This window comes from Heloderma suspectum, chromosome 13 (genome assembly GCF_057233095.1).
Source record: "Heloderma suspectum isolate Gila_16-S chromosome 13, 16-S_ref, whole genome shotgun sequence".
NCBI classification, from domain to species: domain Eukaryota; kingdom Metazoa; phylum Chordata; class Lepidosauria; order Squamata; family Helodermatidae; genus Heloderma; species Heloderma suspectum.
The window spans coordinates 24819949-24840207 of record NC_139470.1 but is presented as its reverse complement, the minus strand read 5'-3'; the positions used below and the strand labels follow the sequence as shown (position 1 = coordinate 24840207).

The 20259-nt window shown below is 47.8% G+C and overlaps 1 protein-coding gene across 3 annotated transcripts in view; it reads right to left on the bottom strand.

Annotated features, from left to right (window-relative positions):
* The window catches only part of HSPB8 (heat shock protein family B (small) member 8), a 40326-nt gene extending 20720 nt beyond the window's left edge, over positions 1–19606 (bottom strand). Inside the window, exons 1-2 of one of the 3 annotated variants that reach the window (XM_084820481.1) lie at positions 19398–19606; positions 1174–1607 (exon numbers count right to left, since the gene is read on the bottom strand). In XM_084820481.1, coding sequence (XP_084676607.1) covers positions 1174–1573 — 400 coding nt within the window. In that variant the 5' untranslated portion in view covers positions 1574–1607; positions 19398–19606. Of the gene's footprint in view, positions 1–1173; positions 1608–17033; positions 17452–18748 lie in introns of those variants that run through there. The other 2 variants (XM_084820482.1, XM_084820483.1) reach the window with 2 other exon arrangements.
* Between the last annotated feature and the right edge of the window lie 653 nt (positions 19607–20259).

The following is a 20259-nucleotide window of genomic DNA, read 5'->3' as shown; positions in this document are numbered from 1 at the left end:
ATCCATTAGTCTTTTGCTGCTGGTTTTATTTGGTTTTATTCTGCACTGTTTTTATTCTTTCTTTTAATATCTGTATTTTACATTTTTAATGTATTGTACACCACCCAAAGAACTTTGGTTATTGGGTGGTTTTAAAAGTACATTCAGTAACTAACTAACTAAAATGGACTGCATTTAATTAATTTGGACAAGATAACTGGTTCCCCGCGAACACAGTTTGCGGAGAAAAATCAACTAACAAAAGGTTTAACTTAACTAACTGTGTTTATCGAAACATTCAACATGTACATGTCTCTTAATCCCTTCATGATTTGTTTACAGGCCATATGTTACTGGCATATCATTGTACTTTGGCCTGCACCTGTGTTTATAAAGATGTACAGGGACTTTTTATGTGTTCATATTTCATTTTGCTCCATTTTGCAATTAATTATGTTTGTTTAATTATATTTGACATTAGTTTTGGTATTAAAAATAAAACTTTATGGTACATTGTTATAGAAGATAGCCTAATTCTAAAAAAAAAGAAGCTTTATGGACATAAATGAACTCCCCACTTTGAATTGTAGTGAAAACCGTTCTTATTCATGGAATTTGTGTGTCAAGAGCTTTCCCATGAGAATCAGTCAGTGGGAAGGCAGTCAAAAAGGGATGACCAACTAACTCCCGACTTTGAATTATATATATAAGGTATTATCAGAAAAATTAAGTTCCTGGTGCTTTCTGGGAAAAGTAAAAGCAGTCTAAGGCTGCACTTGTATGCACACTTACATAGGAGTAAATTCCACTGAAGCCAGTGAGACTTAATTCCGAGTAATCATGCATAGGACTGAGTGGCATGATAACTTACAAATGTAATCATCGAAACTCACCACCCATTCTTGGAGAAAGAAATCTTTTAATCTTTTCTTTTTCAGTCCTTATTATAGTAGCACACCAACACTCAATGAACCAAGTGTGTCTGTAGCTTAGTCCTACCAATTGCTATTGCCCCCAACAATTAATCAACTAAGACTTTAGTTGATTAATCTATTGGTCAAACCAATCAAGGCTTGCAGCCCTGCTTTTTTGCAATTTAGTTTTAAATACGTCCAAGAAACATGCTACTAGGACTCATGTCCACCCCACCCTGAAATCTGAAATAGCACCCCCATGGTATTTCTCGCCACTCACCTGACACTTCCACATAACCGTCCTTGGTTTTCACGGTCAGTTCCTCCGGTTTGAAGCTTTGCACATTGACACACACTTTCCATGGCTCCCCAGAAAAGGTCGAAGGAGGGCTGGCCCCATAGGGTGCCCCTTCTGTGTACACCCCAAATCTGGGGCCGTAGCCTGGGGGGGAAAGGCCGGTGGTTCGCACCATCCCTGACCTCAGTGGGCCTGGCCATCCAGGGGTCAGTCGTGAGCGGGCCCAGTCTGGCCAGTCAGCAGTCAGATCTCCAGGAAAGGGGGACATACCAAAGTCATCATCCAAAAGTCGAGAGGACAAGCTGGGTTCCCTGAATGGGTCTCGAAGGGTTCGGTGCCGGGCAGGATAATGGCATGAAAATGGTATCTGGCTGTCAGCCATCGTCTTCTTTGTAATCGGAACCAACAGCAAAACACTACGAAAGCAAGAAAAATCCAACAGAAATATCTGGTTGAGGTCTGTTCTGTACACAAAAAAAGTCACTCAAGTGATGTCCAAAGGAGAGTTTTGTCCACTTAACCAGCAAACCACTGGCAGAAATCAAGTTCCAGCTTCAAGATTCTGTTTAGACACCAGCTCCTTTGCTTTCTACCGGTCTTAAAGCCAACAAAACAAATGTCCCTTTCCCCTCCAAATATGAAACAAAAAAGGCACAGCTTCAAAAAGCTGGCTCTGGCAAAAACAAAAAACAAAAGTGAGAAATCAACCAGACCAGGCAGCCGGGCTCCTGTTTGCTTGAATTCCAGAGAGGGGGACAGAAATTCCTCTACCGAAGGATTAAAAGTTATGAAAACACCTGATCACGTTGCTCTCTCCAGATGAAAACCTCCCCTCTTGTTCCCCGACCGGAGCTTAAATAAACCTTCCTCGGGAGCCTCGAGAAACTTCTCTAAAGTTCCAAGGGGCTGCCTGCCCTCTATTTATATACACACCCTAGTGCTGAAAGCAGGCGGTGGGGGTGGAGTGGGGTGGGGGGTGTTGCAATGCCTGCCCTGCAAGCTGTATTTTTGGAGAAGATGAAACACCCCTGGAGAATCTGGGCTGCAACAACTGACCTCATCCCAGTGGGGCTGGCATACCCAGATGGAGATCCAAGTTTAGGCAGCCTGGCTCATTTGCCCCTCCTCTGCCTTACGCCCCCCCCCCCCAGGGCCTCGAAATGATCTAAGCAGGCAAGCAGGTTATTATTAGCTGAGGGTTTCAGGCCCGTCTCCCTGTGCCTCCTCTTACTATCCGCTCTTGGGGTTGGCCAAAACAACAGAGCGCCGTGCGGCACCTGATACACAAGAAGCTGCCTTCGTTTTTTTGAAAATACTTTTTATTCTATTTTTTATCTTTATAAATAAAATAAACAGTACCAACAACCTAATCATTATCTACAGTTTCCCAACAGTACAGTCCCAGCAATAAGGAAAGAGAGAGAGAGGAAACAAAAGAAAACAAAAGAAGGAGAAGGAAGAAGAAAGCAAGAAAGAAAAAGAAAAAATATAACAAAGTGACTTGAAAGGATTAAATTTAAACTCCATTACACACAAACTTCAAATACCATTCTGCTTAAAAGTTATACCTATAACACTGGCAATATTACAATTCAGTACTGCACAGATAATCAACCTTACGTTTAGGAAGCTGCCTTCTAAAGGGTCGGGCCACCACTGGTCAATCTGGCTCGGTATTGACCACACCAGCACCAGATCTCAGGCAGGGAAAGGTTTGTCCCATCCAGGGATCCAGGCAGGCAGTTTTAGCCCAGTTTAACTCCAGACGTTTCAGACCATAACAGCCCCATAACAGAGCTGGGGCTGATAGAATGTGAAGTCCCAGACATCTGGAAGTCCAAGACATTTTTAGACCCTGGATTTAATGCTCTTGCCACGTATATTACTTAGGTTGTGTATGTATGCATATATGTGTATGCAGTGCAGGATGGTGGCCGGTCTGACTGGTGGGGCGGAGGGGTGGGTCAGCAGAGGTGGAGCCCAGGGGTCACAAGAGGTGGAGCAGTGAAGATCTTTATTAAACAGACAGATAGGTGCAGGCGGGGCGGGGGGAGGGAGTGTGGTGGCAGCAGGGCGGTGAAGGGAGAACCTTAATAATAGGGCTGCCACTGCATGCATGTATGTATATTTAAATATGTGGCTGTACAGTTTTCTTTTTATGTATATTGTGGCGCTCTATGGCTCCAAGCAATAAAGTTACTACTCCTAACAATTGTGAAGCATACAACTAACATTTCTCTTTTCCCCCCACCCACACCACCATTCCAGGCTTCACAACTGCTTCTACATTCTTCTCTTTTAAAATTATTATTATTATTATTTAGGGAAATATAATACATATTATAAACAATATACCATCCTACAAAAAGCAAGCATCTAGAGTTCTCCGAAACCAGGCTCTCTAACTTGGTGGAGACCCCAAAGATTGTATGTAAGTTGTCCTGGGTAGAGAATCTGTGGCCAGGGGAGTCGGTATTTGAGCAGCCCAACATGCAAAAGTACTGGGCGTGTGCGACAGCTACATGGACTTCCAAATTGACTTTGGACGCACCTCTGTCTGGCACCATGTGCTGTGGGTAAGGATGTGATGGAAAAAGGTATGGTGGAGTGAGATCTGAGCCACACAATGAACAGACTCCCCTGATGTATTATCACTTCAGTTTCCAGATGGGGGTTGAATGTTTGAAAGCTCCCCTGCTCCTGCCCTGTTCCAATATATCTCCTTTTCAAAGACTTCCCCGCATGTAAAAACCTAGTTTTAAATCTCTGCGTTGCTGCTAGGCTTTATTCTGGTTGTACTGTTATATTGCGGTTTTAAGCTTTCATATTTTATATTGTTTTATGCTGCGCTTTGTGCTTTTAATTGTTGTGAACCACCCAGAGAGCTTTGGCTATTGGGCGGTATAGAAATGAAATGACCTAACATTCCTGAAAAATATCATTCTAAACATGTAAAAAAAACCCAAAGCAATTAAACAGTCTGTCAAAAATGGGTCAACTTCAGCTCTTGATCAGACTATAGCAAGGAAAAACATATCTGTCAATATCCAAGTTGAATGTAGCCCTCATAAAGACAATAAAAGGGTGCCAGACATTGGAAAGACAGGCAGTCTTTTCTCTACCATTTCCTAAACAGACATACTCAGCTGAGTTCTTGCTTCAACGTTCTTGATATGTTAGAACAACAAGACAACTGTTTGCCAACATCATCATAATCATTATTCTGAGCTTGTGCCCTTTTGTATTTTAAACTCACTGAAATCACAGCACTATCATGAACGACTACAGGTATAAAATGGAGTTTGCTGCTCTTGGGATGGTAGCTCGGGGCTCCCAAGGCCCACTTCTAGCTACACTTTTAGCGTAGTGTAGTTTTAGTGCAGATCAGCTATCTTTTAACTGCAGATGGCAGGGCCCATCATGGGATATTCTGCATGTCGAGCACATGCTCCATACCGCTGAGCTACAGCCCAACACATCTGAAAGGAATGTAGGAAGCTGCCTTATCAGGTGACTAGTCCATTTAACTCAGTATTGTCCACCCCAGGGGTGGGGAAGTGTTTTTCTATCATGGGCCACTGACCCACAGGAAAAAAAAACCAATTGGAGGCCACACCCAAGTAAAAAGAGGGGTGTCTTTGAAAGCCTCTGAGCCTTCAAAGTGGAATGGGTTTGTTTTTCACATCAAGTTCATGTGCCTCGCAAGGAACATTTTACCTGCTTAACTTCTACACGGCTCACACGTAACTTGGGTGATGAGAATATAAGAAGAGCCCCTCTGGATCAGGCCAAAAGTCCATTTAACCCAGCATTCTGTTTCCAAGAGTGGACAGCCAGAAGCTCACAAACATAGCATGAAGGCAACAACCCTCCCCCGTTGTTTGCAGGCCCACCAACTGAAACGTGGAGGCATGCTGGCTCAGAACAGGGAAGACGTTCTAGTTAGCTAGCAAACCCAATAGCCTTTGACAGAGCTAGCCTTTATGAATTTGTGAAATCCCATTTCAAAACCATCCAAGCCATTGGCCACCACCTCATCTTGTGGCAGTGAGTTCCACAAGTTAATTATGGATTGTGTTGATGAAGCACACAACTGGGTGGGGCACTGGGGACGCCTGCCTTAAGCGCAACCTGCCCAGGGGCAATAGGCACGAAAAAAGTTTTGCAATATAATAACAGTTCTTAAAAGAATGCTGTTACATCATGTTTCCTTTCCACTGTAGAATAAGTAATTGAGAGCCAGTGTTGTCTAGTGATTACAGTGGGTTCACACAACATGACAACCCACACTCAAGGTTGAGTATGGGTTGACTGTGAGTTGTCATTGAACCGTGGGTTGTTGTGTTGTATGATCCTAGCTGCACGAACAAACCATAGTTTGTTAACCACAAACAACCCACGAAGCTGCACGAACAAACCATAGTTTGTTAACCACAAACCACCCACGAAGAGAACTCATGGTTTGTTATTGGATTGTGAACTGTGAGTTGTTTGAGGTGAACAACATGGTTAGTTAGCTTGGCTGGGTTCACACAACACAAGAACCCATGGTTCAACAACCCATACTCAACCCTGAGTGTGGGTTGTCATGTTGTGTGAACCCAGTCAGTGGCTGGGTTCATACAACATGCTAACCCACACTCAGTGGTTGAGTGTGGGTTAATGTTGTACCATGGGGTTATCGCGTTGTCTGAATGCAGTGTGTTTTCTGCAGGGTAGCTTGTTAACCATGCAGTGTGTCTTATTTTTCTCAAACAAGCCACCTTGAGAACCCATGGTTTGTTGTTGGGTTGTTCAGGGTGGTTAACAAGCCACCCTGTGGAAAACATGCTGCGGTCAGACAACATGATGGCCCTGTTCACACGTAACATGAAACCATGCTGGGTAGGGAATTTGCACTAACCACGCTAGCTTAGCGTGTTATGTGGGGGGAGAAAAACCCGCTAACCATGATTCTGGAACCACCCTGGGTGATCACTGCCCTGCAGCAGGGTTAAGGGGCCCTGGAGTAACTCACCATTACATGTGGTGGGCTCTCCAGTGGTTAAAATGGGCTCCTGGTGGTTTCTAGGCCGCGAACATAGAGACAGCGGCCTACAGCGTCCCACACCTCTGGCGTGGACTTTCTGTACTGTTGCCGCCACATAGCGACAGATGGAGCTTCCGGTGCGCACATTTTTCCAGTGCGAGGACTGCATCACTGGCTATGGTAACTACAGAGGGCGGTGGTTACAGGAACCACGTGGCACTGCAGTGCAGGAACTCATCATGACAGCCCCCATAGACACTGCCCCCCCCAAGTGTGTGTACACACACACACACGCTCCTGGTGGTTCCATATGGACCTACGGCCCAATTGGAGTCCACTTGGAGAACAGCCTTCAGTGTGGTGGCCCCTTTTTTGTGGAGCTCCCTCCTCTGGAGGTCAGGCAGGCACCAACAGATTATGCTGTTAGCGGAACCTCCTGAAAACAGCTTTATTCCAGCAAGCTTTCCTGGACTGACCAGCCATGGTTTTTATTGGTGCTCTTTTAAAAATAATTTATTATATTTTGTTGTATTTCTTTTCTCTTTTATCATTTTATCTTCTATTGTTCACTGCTCCAGAATCTGTTTAGATGTGAAACAGTATATAAATGCTCTAAATAAAACAAAATAATTAAATAAATACATATGAAAAATAGATAGACTAACAACAGAGCCATTTCAAAATATAATTAGTGGTAAATGTTTCAGTTTCCGCCCTCATCATATATATACAAGTAGTATATATATATGATTATGGAGACCTGGGTTCAGCCATGATGCTGACTCGGGCCAGTCACTGTCTGAGCCTAGCCTACCTAACAAAGGGATCACAGGCCAGGCCAGACATGTCCTTCAACTGCCCACCCCCTTGGGCAGATGAGGTCATTGCTTCTGCGTTCCTTCTCCACTGCACCTTGCAGAGGTCCCCAACCTTTTTGGGTCAGTGGATGCATTTCAAGTTTTGAGAGAGTGTTGTGGGCACTCTCACAAAATGGCTGCCACAGAGGGGTCAGCTTGCCCCTTCATAAAATGGCTGCCAAGGTTGGCACGGACGATCACAAAACTCTCATTTCCCAGAAGACAATGGTGAGATTAAAAGAAAAGTCACTTGCCCCCAAACCTAAGTACAACGCAGAGGTGGGGTCCGAGATCCAAAATACAAAACCACCATTTTGAACCCAAATGAAAAAGTTGCCGGAGGGCAGCACTGCATTTTGAAGCAAGCTGGAGTCCTGGTTAAAAAAAAAAAAGGGTTTAAAAAAACCTTGAAGAAATAAAATTAAAATCAGGAGCCTGGTGGCCGCCAAGCAAGGTGTCTGTGGGCACCATGTTGGAGGCTCCAGGCTTACACCAGGTCAGAAAGTTGGTCTCTTCGCTCAGTATTGTCTACCCTGATTGGCAGCGGCTTTGCAGGATTTCAGATAAGTTTTTCCCAGTCCTGTTTGGACACGCTGGGCATTGAACCCGGGACCTTCTGCACGCAAAGCAGGCCCTCTTCCACTGAACTACAGCCCTTCCTCTTCCACTCAGCCATGCAACTCGCTGGCTGACTTTGGGGCAGTCACCATTTCTCTGCCTAACCTACCTCACAAGATCGTTGTGAGGTTTTTAAAAAAAGCGTGTGTGTGTGTGGGGGGGGGGGAAGAACCACATATGCCACTCTGAGCTCCTTAGAGTTTTAAATGTAACAAACAACAAAGCATGTTTTCAAGATGGCTGATGAAAAGCCAGCTTGCTCAGAGGCTTAGCAAGGGCAGCTTCCCCGGGCAGAGTAGAACCCTTGGTTTATTTCTTCTTCTTTTCTTTCTTACACTTTTAGAACATCCAACAACTAGAGTTCCTGGGTGTGGTACAGGTAAACAAATAAAAAAACAGTAAACAATGATAAAAATAGCATGACTTTCTCCCCCCGCCCCCCATCCCATGCTCCTTAGCTGAGAATAATGAAATCTAGGAGTCTGTGAAGGAACAAAAGACAGACTGCATTTTAGATGGAGAGAAACAGTGTAAGCTCACAGTGTTTTGGGCTGCTGGCCCAAGGGAAACCTGATGTGGGAGCAGTAAGCTTCAGCTGCCCAAATGTTTAGCCGTGCTCCTCCACCTGTGTTCAACCTGTAAATAATGTTGCAAAAGGCCCAAACTCCAGTGACCTCCTTCCGAAGGAAACCAAACCCGGGAAGGCGTTACATCCCAGAGAATTGGAGTAAAAGCAATGCTGTCCTTGTCCCCACATTGCAGGGATACAGTTCCTCTTTCAACCCGAGGGCCAAATTCCATTCTGGAGAAGCTTTCGGGGGCCACATTCCAGCAGTGGGAGGGGCCAAACGCAAGAGGGGCGGGGCCAACGGCAAAAAGGGCAGGGCTGAAAACACCAACCTATCTTATTGGCAGGAACTAAGCCTTAGGAGAGGCACTTTAACCTTTTGCAATGGAGGGAAAAACTGCACAAACGCTGGGAACCCACTAAAGGATTTGTGGTTGGGGAAAGGGGGGGGGAGGGCAGGGGAAGGGGGCATGGCCATCTGGATCACCTGGAAGGCTGGATTTGGCCCGAGGCTGAGGTTCTGCAATGCCGCCATATTGCATATGACTGAAGCTGCGAGAACAGCGGCTTACTTGCAAGCTTTGCTGACGGGTGGAGTATAACACATTCCTCAAACTGGGAGGCCCTGGAAGTCATCCCTCCTAAAAACTAAAAGGGGAAGCAGAAATATCACTCCCGACTCCATCAACTGAGTGCAACGATGAGCGTCAATCGTCAGGCTCCCCCGGGGGCTCAGGCACGCCCGACCTGGCATTCACGCTGCTTAACGTCACATGTGAGATAATTATTGTTTGTAGTAGGGAATCAGACACTCCCAGGCCCGGGTTGAGGCTTGGAGACACAGCTCCAAATCGATGAAAACTCAAGTCGGCTGTTTCGCACCCTGAAAAACTTGACGTGGCTGAGAGCATGAGGTGTAAACCCGGAAGCCCTCCGTTCAAATCTCATTTCGGTTTTGAATTCACTCAGAGCCACATTGGACGTGATAGTGGCAACCATCTTGGCTTCATCGCCTCTCCGCCCTGTTCATTCATGGACAGAAAGTAGGAAGGGTGGAGGCCTGATTTTATTTGTTTGTTTGTTTGTTTGTAATATTTATTGTCAGGGTTCCCCTTATGACCTGGACCCCCTGAGCAACTCCTTAAGGATTTCTTGTATCCTTAAGAGTCCCACCTTCCTTCTTTTAAATTTCCCCTTCCCAATAATGTGGGGTTTAGGCTGTAGACTTGGGGTGACTGGCATTTCAGACACTTGGGGTTTAACCACAACAGTTTACTGGTAAATTTAAGGAAGCGAATTACAACTAAAGGTATTTACCGATTAGAGCTGAGAGATACAAAAGCTATTAAGAGAAAATAAACATTGCAAAAACACAAGTTCTTCTACCCTAGCTGTACTTAGACTTCTCCAAGCTTCTTCTTCTTGCTCTCTCTTCATGCTCTGGTCTTCCTCTTTCTCTCTCTCTCTCTCCCCTCTGGCTCCCTCCCTGTGTTTCTCTCCCTCCCCGAAACCGAAAGTACTGTTTCAAATGTAGAGAAATGAAACCTAACTCAGGAAAATGAAACTTAACCAGGGAAATGAAACTACTCTTCTCAGGGTTGCCTCCTCCCAACAAAAAAACCCCCAGGCTTCTAGACTAGGCCTGACTTTTTCTTTTCCTTGCCTCTGTAGGCCTCAAACCTTCACCCTTGTATACCACGTAATAAAATCTCTAAGCGGTTCACATATAAATATGGAATATTGCATTTAAATATACCATTAAGAACAAATTTAACATCAAAAGGGCTGCACGCATGAGGGGATATGAAACCCCCCTCCGTCTTACTATGCCCGAACAAATTCTTTTCCTTTCAGCCTAGCTCCGAGGCCGTAAATCAGCCTTCCGCAGCATGGCGGCCTCCAGATGTGTTGTCCAACACTCCTGGAGGGCGCCATGATGCAGAAGACTGCAGTAACTGAACGGTGCTGGAGAAAAGTTACCGAGGAGATGAACTGTGGTGGAGGGAAGGCAGAGGCTTCGTTTCCCTTCAACCATATAGTCCTTCTGATGTTAAAACAAGTCCCCGCTCTTCCTCTTTATATGTGTGGATGAGGGCAGACTTGTAATTAAGCAAACATGGCCGGCGCCATCACGTTTGATTTGCCCCTCAGGGGCCTTAAGTAAGCCACTATTATCTCAGCCTCGGTTCTGCCTCTCTCCACCCTTCTGCAATATGCGGATAAGAAGAACAACCTTCTGGGGTTGTTTAAAGGATAAAATCAAATAATACATGTGAAGCGCTTTCAACACTCGAAAAATGTTGAATATAAATGTGAAGGGGGGTGTTACCTGCCTCGACAGGGATACGTTCTATTTCTAGCCAGTGTGGGTTTTATATTCAAAACTAGAGAGAAATGCCTGTCCTCATGAGGGATGGGGTGCATGTACTGGAACAGGGTGTGTGTGTGTGTGTTTTTGCAAGGATCGCATGTCATCTCCATGTGGCCACTTCTGAGGGACGCTGAGACACTCCCTGTCAGGAGCCATTCGCTTGCATGGCAGGACGTAAAGAGATGCACTTGAAGACACTATAACACTAGTAAATAAATAAATAAATTGTAAACAAATAAATAGGGGCTAAGCCAGGTCTGGCTCCAGGTTTGAGGGGGCCAAAAGCAAAGCTCCACTGGGACCCCCCCCCCCAGATCTTGGCCAAGGGGGAATATCTTTTGGTGTGGCAGAGCACTGGCATTTTTTTTTTCTTGTTAAGGAGTGTCTTTGAGAGGCAGCCTCCCAACAGCTGCCATTTTGTTCTTCTAACAACTTCGTTTTTTCCTCTGTGGGGAAACAGCATGGCAGTTGCCAGCCAAACTTAAGCTGTCGGAGCTCAGTTCTCCCTGGCAGGAAGGCAGAAAGCCAAGGCGGGCAGGCCGCAGCACAATGAACCTTGTTGCCGGGACATGAGGACCCTGGCAGCTACCCAAAGATGCTACGACCTGACATCGGGTCTGGGATAAATCATCCCATGGTGATCCCAGCATCTGGAAGGAGAAGCAAGTTTTACTTCTTCTCAAGCATGTTCCAGACTGCGGCCCTTTAACGATGGGAGCCATTGAGAACCAAGACTCTGCCCCTACATGCACAGCCCCTCCCTGAGCTATATTTCCTGGCTCATGCTAGAGAAGGTCCTCCAGACGGTGTGGGACTGCATCTCCCATAAGCCCTGGCCAGCATGCCCAGTGATCAGGGATGCTGGAAGTTGTAGTACAACAACATCCAGAGAGCCACAGCTAGAGTGTGACACAATGTTGGGAGCATGCGCTGTCGGGAACGGACTTTTATACTGACTGTGGGCTCTGAAACTCTCACAATAGTTGGCTTAATGCACATAAGTGTACCTATTTTCCTCTGTCACATCCTGGAGCTACACCGCATGGCGGTACCTGAACTCTGACGGAAGATGGCCATTGCTTGTTTGCACAAGTGTTTTTCTTCCCCAGAAATGGGGAGACATATACTTGTGGTATTATTTTTATTTATTGTTATTTATTGTTAACATTTCTATGCTGCCTTTCTTTTTTGCTAAGAAGCCACCAAAGCGCTGAACGCTAAAAAAAAAAAACCCTGTAAAAATCAAACCACTAAAAGAGTTATATAATTTAAAAGGCTAGATTAAAGAGATGTGCTTTTACACCCACGAGAGTGGAATCACGTATTTTAAGATGTCGCGTAAACATTTTGGAATGGAAAACCCACTTTGCGAGAACATCCTGTTTTATGCCTTTGGGTTGGGAAGGGCAGGAGCCTCAGACAAAACAGGGCTTTTGGAATAAGATCTCCTCCTAAACCATGGATGTAAACATGATTATGCATAGCCTTTGAGCTTGGATCTGCATATCTTGCAAGGCCAAGCTCTTGCAATACTCCGTATTGGCGTTTTCACAATTTACAATGGACTTCTCGGAGATAAGTTAATTATCTAAAAAATAATAATCAACCACTTCCCTGTAAATATATTAAACTAGGAGTGGGTTAACGTCATCTTCTTGTGATCAACTTATTGTGATCTACTAAAAAAATAAAATAAAAACAGAACCCCTATGATAAACCAAACTAGATGGGACGCTAAACATGTCACTTGCAAGTGTGTGTGTGTTTTACTCTTATTGGTAGATGTGGGAGAGGGTTGATCAAGATTGGGACCACTGCACATGGGGACGGGTTAGCCCTTTCCTCTCCACCAGGATCCCAATGAAAATCACACACACATCCCAGCTGTTCTCAGCCCCCAAAGGGAAGCTTCCATTGGAGCCATTTGGCACCTTACACATACTAACATATTTATATTTTTTTAACTTCTAATGTGCCACAGGACTCTTTGCTGTGTGCAGGCTTGGGTGGAGAAAATTGCAAAAGCTGGCATTTGCAAGAATTCTGCAACCAGCAAAGGGCCTACCATCTCATGAACTCTGCCATTTTCACTTTGCATGGAGTACCCAAGGTCAGTTGACAGCGTGAGTGAATTCTCAGTTGCATAACATTCCATCTTCTTCAGGTTCAATGGCCCAAGGATCCTCCGAATTTAGAACCAGTACTAAAGGCTTCTCCACACAGAGGCTTTTTACCAGGGCTTCTGCTTCTGTATTCTTTGCGGGATTAAGATTGTCCCTTTACATGTCCTAACCTTCCCTCTCTTTTCCCCCTTTATCTGTGAGTTCTATGTTTCATTATACAGCCACTAGATGGTGGTGTTGTTATAGCGCCACTTCCTCTTTTCATGGACAAATTTGACCAGATTCAAAGTGATTCTTTTTATTACCTCATTATTTCCGTTTCAAATTAAGCTGCAGAAATGGTCAGAAATCACGGCAGAGGTTCTGGAGGTTGATGACATCATGTAAAGGACCCGCAAACTTCTGTAAGTAACCAATCTCAATCGCAGGATGAAAGCCCCATGTGGAGAAACCCTAAGTGTGTGGGGGCACACCTATGTGGAAAAGGTCCAGAGTCCACAATTGTGTTTTCTAGCTCAACACTGGCTAGTACATTTTTTTAAAAAAACCTCTCCAGGGTCTCTGAGAATGGTGGTGGATCTCCCTGACATTCTCCTGAGCCTTGGAAAGCAGCAAGGTATCTCTCCATCCATCTTTGAAGCCCAGGACAACTGCTATGGGAAAGTACCTCACTAGTTCCAAGCTTGGGGAAGGATGGGAACACACCCCTGCTGATGTCAAGCTGAGCTTCAGGAGCCCTTTGAAAGATGCAGCACTGTTTTCTCAGCATCTCTAAGACTCAGTGTGACAGGCAGCCTGGGTAGCTGCCAAAGGCAGAATGGCCACCATTTTGCTGGCTGCCACCATTTTGGTTTTTTTCCATAATGTTTTAGATGTTGCATTGGTTTGGCGCACTGATGGGGGAAAAAGGCAGCAGCCAGTGGAGGCTGCCAAGTTTTTGTAATGGACCTCCATTCCCTCCCAACGCAGTGACCCAGAGCAGTGCAATGTCTGGGGTATTGTGGGAAAAAGAAAATGGCGGCCACAAGGAGACTTTTGACTTGCTGCCAAAGGAGCTTTCCGTTGCTCCTTTTCTGTTTAAGAAAAGGGAGGGGGAAGCATGCCGTGCTACAAACTAAGCCCCCCCACAAACCTTACAGGGACCTAAACAGGTAGGAGGGTACCCAACAGATGGCGCTTCACTGAGGACACCCCACCCACCTGGAGCTGGCCCTGGTGATAGGGATGAGCACCGGAACACAGAATCCCTACCCAGCACATTGCCGGGGAGGAAGGCAGGGTCTTGTTTGTACAGGTGTTCTGGGCCTCGGAGAACCTCTGAAGCATGAGGATAGTACCACCACAGACAAGTGGCAAGCAGAAATGGTGGCTGGCTGGCTAGCAAGGCCCTGGGGTGGCTGTTTGTCCTTGCAATTCAAGTTGGCTGTTGTGTATGGGATGGTGGTGGAGGAACTGGAACGGGAAGCCTTGTGCTGTTGCCTAGCAATGGCAGGGCATACTCTCAACCCCTTTGGGTTGGCCTGGAAAAGACTGGGATATATGTCTTGCCACCATTGCTAAGCAACCACCAGTGTTTTCTTTCCCCTGAATCAACAAGGAGTCAGGTCCTAACCACACGTGATGCGGGAGTTCTGTAATCAGATCCCCCGACATTTTGTTTCCTTTCAAGCAGCCAGGAGAGCTCTGATTTTGATCGGAGCTGTGGCCTTGGTGGAGGGCTTTTTAGCCCTTCCCCTTGTGGGACTCCAGTCCTTTCCGAGAGAGGCTAGCTGGCTATTGTCCTTTCAGGCAAAAATGTTTTTATTCAGGCAGGCCTTTGCCATGTAGGCCGGCCTGTTGGATTGGGTGCTGTTTTTATTCTTTCATTGTTGTGTGCGTGCTTTTTTAAATTGTATTTTTAATGTATTTTTTATGATTGTTTGAACCAAGTTTGTATTTTAAAAATTTGGTTCTTATTAGCGTTAGCCACTTTGAGCACCATTTGGGGAGCCATAAATCCAATCAATCAATCAATCAATGGTGCCTTTTCTCCTGATCTAAATTAGCATCATCGTATAAAGTACCCATTTCATGCCTGTATTCTTTTTCTGCTGCAAGGCTAATGCTTGGGGGGGGGGGGGAGTGGAGGGATTTATATTGGGAAAGTGACACAAGGGGAAGAGGTTAAATTTTCTATCCCCCTGAACTGACTGCTCTGCTTAAAAGCAGAGACACTGCCTCCAGCCCATCCAATGCCTGTTTTAAAGTAAAAATAAAAGTCAGGATTTCCTGCATCACATGTGACTTGGCCCTTAGGACTTGCAGCGTGCAAAAGATGTCAGAAGCAAGTGCTCCCAGTCACAGAGTTTAGAAAAGAATAATACACAGTCATCATTCCCTGTTCCTATTTGAAAACTGCCATTTAGGACGCAAGACCCTAAAAAGGAAGATGCTTTATGCTGGCATCTCTGTTGGATACGATTCTTTTTGATTGGCATTGCTCACAACTCAAATAGAATGTGGCATTCTGTCACAAACCAGCAATGGTGATCAAACTGCTTTGATTGGGGTATCTTGGTCCCAGGAGTCTGCTGCAGGGGATATCCACCGCCCTAGACAACTGTCATCTGCTCCTATGGGTGCACTCTCTCCATTTTGCATTTTGAAAAGGTTTTGCAAATACCTTTCGTGTTGTTGTTGCTAGTGTGAAATGTTAAAAGTGCCAGTCTTTAGGGGGCAACCTCTTTCAACTGTGTCTCTAGAATTTAAATGCCTAAGTAGGTTTTTGTAATGGACCTCCATTCCCTCCCAACGCAATGCCCCAGAGCAGTGCAATGTCTGGGGTATTGTGGGAAAAAGAAAATGGCGGCCACAAGGAGACTGCTGCCGAAGGAGCTTTCCTTTGTGTGGATGTGCCTTGTTTCTTGCACACGTGCATGTAAATGCCTGTACACAAACAGTAAGGAATCACAGAGCATGCAGGCTGCTTTTTAGGGGATGGATCATAGCTCAGTGGGAGAGCATATGCTTTACAAGCAGGAGGTATCTGGTTCAACCCCTGGCATGCCCAAGTAGAACTGGGAAAGACCCTTACCTGAAACCCTGAATTGCTGAGCTAGATGGATCGACAGCATGACTTTGGTCTAAGACAGGTTCCTACATTCCATTTCACACTGAAAATAGCTAGGTTCAGTTTGAACTGTCAAACTTCTTGAAGGGTTAAAACAACAGAGTGTCTTGTGGCACCTTAAAGACTAACAAATTTAAGAGCAAACATCCTGCTTTGCTTTTAAATCATCACAAGGGCGGACTATTGCAGAGTCAGTGAATACAGCGCTGATTCTGGGTGTGAAAACCAGAATATTCTACAAGTAGGCAAGAGTGTCCTTATTTTTCATCCTTGAAATCTGGGGAGGGTTTGGCGCAGGGAAGTTGCTAGCCAAGGGCACAATCTTATGCATGTTTAGACAGGAAAAGGTCCTACAACTCCCAGCATTGGGGTTGGGGTTGCAGGACATTTTTTTCCCCTGCCAAAACATGCATAGGATTGCACTCCTAGAAAACTCGGGGCCCAGGCCCATGGGACACAAATCTGCATATGCTACTTTATATCTACATATGCAAATTTAGAAATAATTACAAAGATCTATTTAAATTTCACAGGAGGCAAAGCCAGCCAATTAATTTCTCAGCCAAATCATCTCAAAATAAAATACATTCTTCGGTTAATTTGCTTCCTGCCCAGGATCATGTCAAACCAATGGAAAAAGTCCCCTCCCCCATTTAATGACCATGCAGATGACAAATTTGGGGGGGGGGATGGTGGTGTTGCAGCACGTGACAACACACTGAGTTAGCCCTTCCCTCCCCATCTGCAATCCCCCTTGAAAAATCACTCCCTGCATGGCAAGTAAGCTGCAACCCATCCCCGCTTCTATTGGCACCAATGGACTCTCAGGCTCTGTCGAAGAGATTCAGGGCCCTTTGAAATAGATCCATGGACCCAGGCCTAGCAATGCCCCTGGTTTGACATATTCCTTTCGGACGCATTTAGCTGGCCACTGTCCATAAACAGAATGCTGAGCTCGACGGGCCACCGGTATGACTCAGCGTGGCTTCTCAATGTGTGTGTGGGTTTGACTGGAACATCACATAAACTATTCCGGTGAACTACTCAACAGCTAGCCTGCTCACATCAAAAGCTGGGCTGGTCCTCCTTGCACCTCTCCTCTCCTCCCTAGCCACCCAGCGCTTAAGCTACACCTAATTACACTATTTAGAGTTGCTCAGCAATTACCTGCGAGGCCAAACTGCACTCAGGTCCGTCCTGTTGGCAAGCGTGGATTAAGAAGCTGGTTCTTCCCGTTCCCTCTTCTCTCCGTTTCAGCCTGCTCTCTGTTCTTTCCTTTGATAGGTGCCAGCCTGGCTGGGTGCCCCCCTCTCCCGCCTAAGAAAACTGAGCCTGTGCAGAAATGCTTTGAAATCAATTAGTCACAGGCCTGCAGTAGTCAGCACAGGACAGGACAGTTTATTACGGTAAATAACCTGCAGTAGTCAAAGCGAGCAAGCATGGGCTACTGGCAGTTAACGGCATGGCATTCAGTTAATGGCATGGAGACAGGCTGTAATTATTGAGTACCGAGGGAAAGGGTGTAGCTCACTGGTACAGCATCTCCTCTGCATGCAGGAAATCCCAGGATTAGGCCTCAGTATCCCTGCATAGGGCCCTGTCTGAAAATCTGGGGAGCCACCGCCTGTCAGTGTAGCAAGGCCGGCCCTGCCATGAGGCAGAGGGAGGTGGCTGCCTCAGGCAGCAGATGATGAGGCACAGAGCAGTGGTGAGGTATTGCAGAGGGCGAAGCTGCGTGTGCCATGTGGCCTGCTCTGCCATTCCAGTTGGCTTCTGTATGTGGGACGGGGAGCGCCATTTTGTTCTTCACCCCAGGCAGCAAAATGCCGCGTGCTGGCAATGCCGAGCTGGATGGACGAACAGTTTGCCTCAGTGTAAGGCTGCTTCCTAGAATCATAGAATAGTAGGGTTGGAAGGGGCCTACAAGGCCATCGAGTCCAACCCCCAAGGAAAAGGCACCCTGTACATGCTCTGACGTTGCTTCTCTTTATTAAATATATGCCTTATACTGAGTCACACTCTTGGTCTCTCTTACCCAGTAGCGCCCACCCTGGCCGGCAGTGGCTCCGAGACCCCTTGAGGGTCTCGGGCAAGGGTCCTTCCCAGTACCCTTCCAACTGGAGAGGTTAGAGACTGAAAATATGTGCAAAGCTGATATTTGCATACCACTGAGCTAGTATAATTATTCTATCAAGGCAGCCCAACCTGGCACCCTCCAGGGAGTTGTAGTCCAACACATCTGGAGGGTGCCAGGTTGGGGAAGGCTGTATTAATGGTGCAATCCTATACTGGCGTTATGATGTGCGAAAGGCTTTAGGTTTGGCAGAAGCCCCGTTACGCTGGCGGAATGCCAGATACACCACCACTGTGCTAGATACACCGGCGGAACTCCCCCGAGATACCAACGGAATAACTGAAACAGGGTGGAGTGGTGGGGTGGATACGGGTAGCACAGGCTCCCTCCCAAACCGTTACCCTGCACTGTATGCCCCTTCCATCCACAGCCACGCCCCCATTGCACAAATTTACACCAGACCTGGCACATGGCACTCCCCCTCCTCCCATTGGCTTCAATGGGAGGGGGGATTCAAAATGAGCCGACAGCTGCCCCACCCACATTGCCACGGCAGAGCATAGGATACGGCGCAACTCAGCACCCAACCACAGCAAACTTCCACCAGTATATAAACCCCACCCAGGAAAACCATAACTCAGACACCAGGATGCGCAGCGCAGGGTTGTATCGCTCTGGCCTCCCGTTCCGCACTCGTAGAGCTCGCAAGGGGGAGTTCCTCTTTTGACAAGAACTGTGGAAACTGTGCACAAACGGGGAGCACTTTGCACAAACAGCCTGGCTTCACAACAGGACACTGAGCGCATACCTTTCTGACACTTCTCCGCCTAGAACCTTCACGCAGGAGCCTCGCTGTGGGACTCCAGGGCCAGGCACAAATGCCCAGAGCCGAGCTCCGCTGCAAGCAGGGGGCCAGAGCAGCACAGCCCCGAACACACTTTGCCAGGTGTGACTCCTGCGTCTTGTCTCCACTGCATCACTCTAGCACTGTCCCCCTCCCTCCAGGCGCGGGGAGCTGGCGTCCCCCACCCAGGGGCAGCCCTACATGTGCAAATGCCCAGAGCCGAGCTCCGCTGCAAGCAGGGGGCCAGAGCAGCACAGCCCCGAACACACTTTGCCAGGTGTGACTCCTGCGTCTTGTCTCCACTGCATCACTCTAGCACTGTCCCCCTCCCTCCAGGCGCGGGGAGCTGGCGTCCCCCACCCAGGGGCAGCCCTCCGTGGGCGAGCAAGCTCCCCGCCACCCTCCGCCTGCAAGCAAGCTCTCTGCCCGCGAAGGCCGGGCCCCCAGCTCCAACCGTTGTCCCTGCTGGCCAAGCGCTCAGCAACACTGCTGCCTTGCCAGATGCGCCGCCCAAGCCGCCCGTCGCCCCACGCGGCGAGCGCCCCCGAGGGGGAAGGGGCCCGCGGGCTACCGAGTCTCCCCGCGTGGGGCGGGCAAGTCGGCGGCCTCTTACCCACAGCGCCTCGGCGTCAGGAGGCCCCGAGCGACGCGCTGTTACTGAAGGAGGCCCCGGGGCGTTTGCTTGCCGTTGCAGCCCAGCAAATGGCGATCTCCGCGCTGAGGCGGGCGGGCCCCCGATCCCGGCTTCCCTGGCAGCGCAGCGGCGCCGGCCGGAGAGCCGTCTGCAGCGTCCTCGCCTCTCCCGGGCAGGCGGCCAGGCCCAGCCAACGACGCGCCCCGCGGGCAGGGGTGGGGCGAGGCGAGGCGAGGCGAGGCGAGGCGCCGGGAGGCATCCGCGTCGCTTTCAGCGGAGATGGCCTGGCTGGCGGCTCCGGTCCAGCGCTCAGGATGACCCTGACGCTCCCCGGCCGGTGCTGGGAACTGCATTCAGCTCCACCCGGGCCAGGCGCCGTCTGCATCAGTTGCCACTCCTGACAGCCACCGACTGACCCCGGGGCTGGGAGGTGGGGGGAGACAGACACAGAGAGACAGAGAGAGAGAGAGAGAGAGAGAGAGAGAGATGCAAGAAAAAGGGGGGAAAGAAGAAAGAAGCAGGGATTTGCGGTGGATGGGTTGTTCCTTCGAGCCCGTTGCCAAAGCAGGGCCATTCTCCTGCCCATTCGTTCCTACAGGGGAAAAAGCTGTTCCCCTAATCGTTCGCCTCTTCAGCTTTTGCTGCGGTGATCCATACGGCTGCTAATGGGCGTTTATACGACCCATATTTGTGTCATAACCAGGGGAGGCAGGTGGGTCCGATTTCCCCCCTGCGCGCGCGCGCTTGCGCGCGCGAATCCATTCCGGGGTTTCAGTCAGAACCAGCCAGAACTCTAAAGGAGCTATCCAAGGTGCTGAACCTAGTTTGGGGCTAGGGTTCA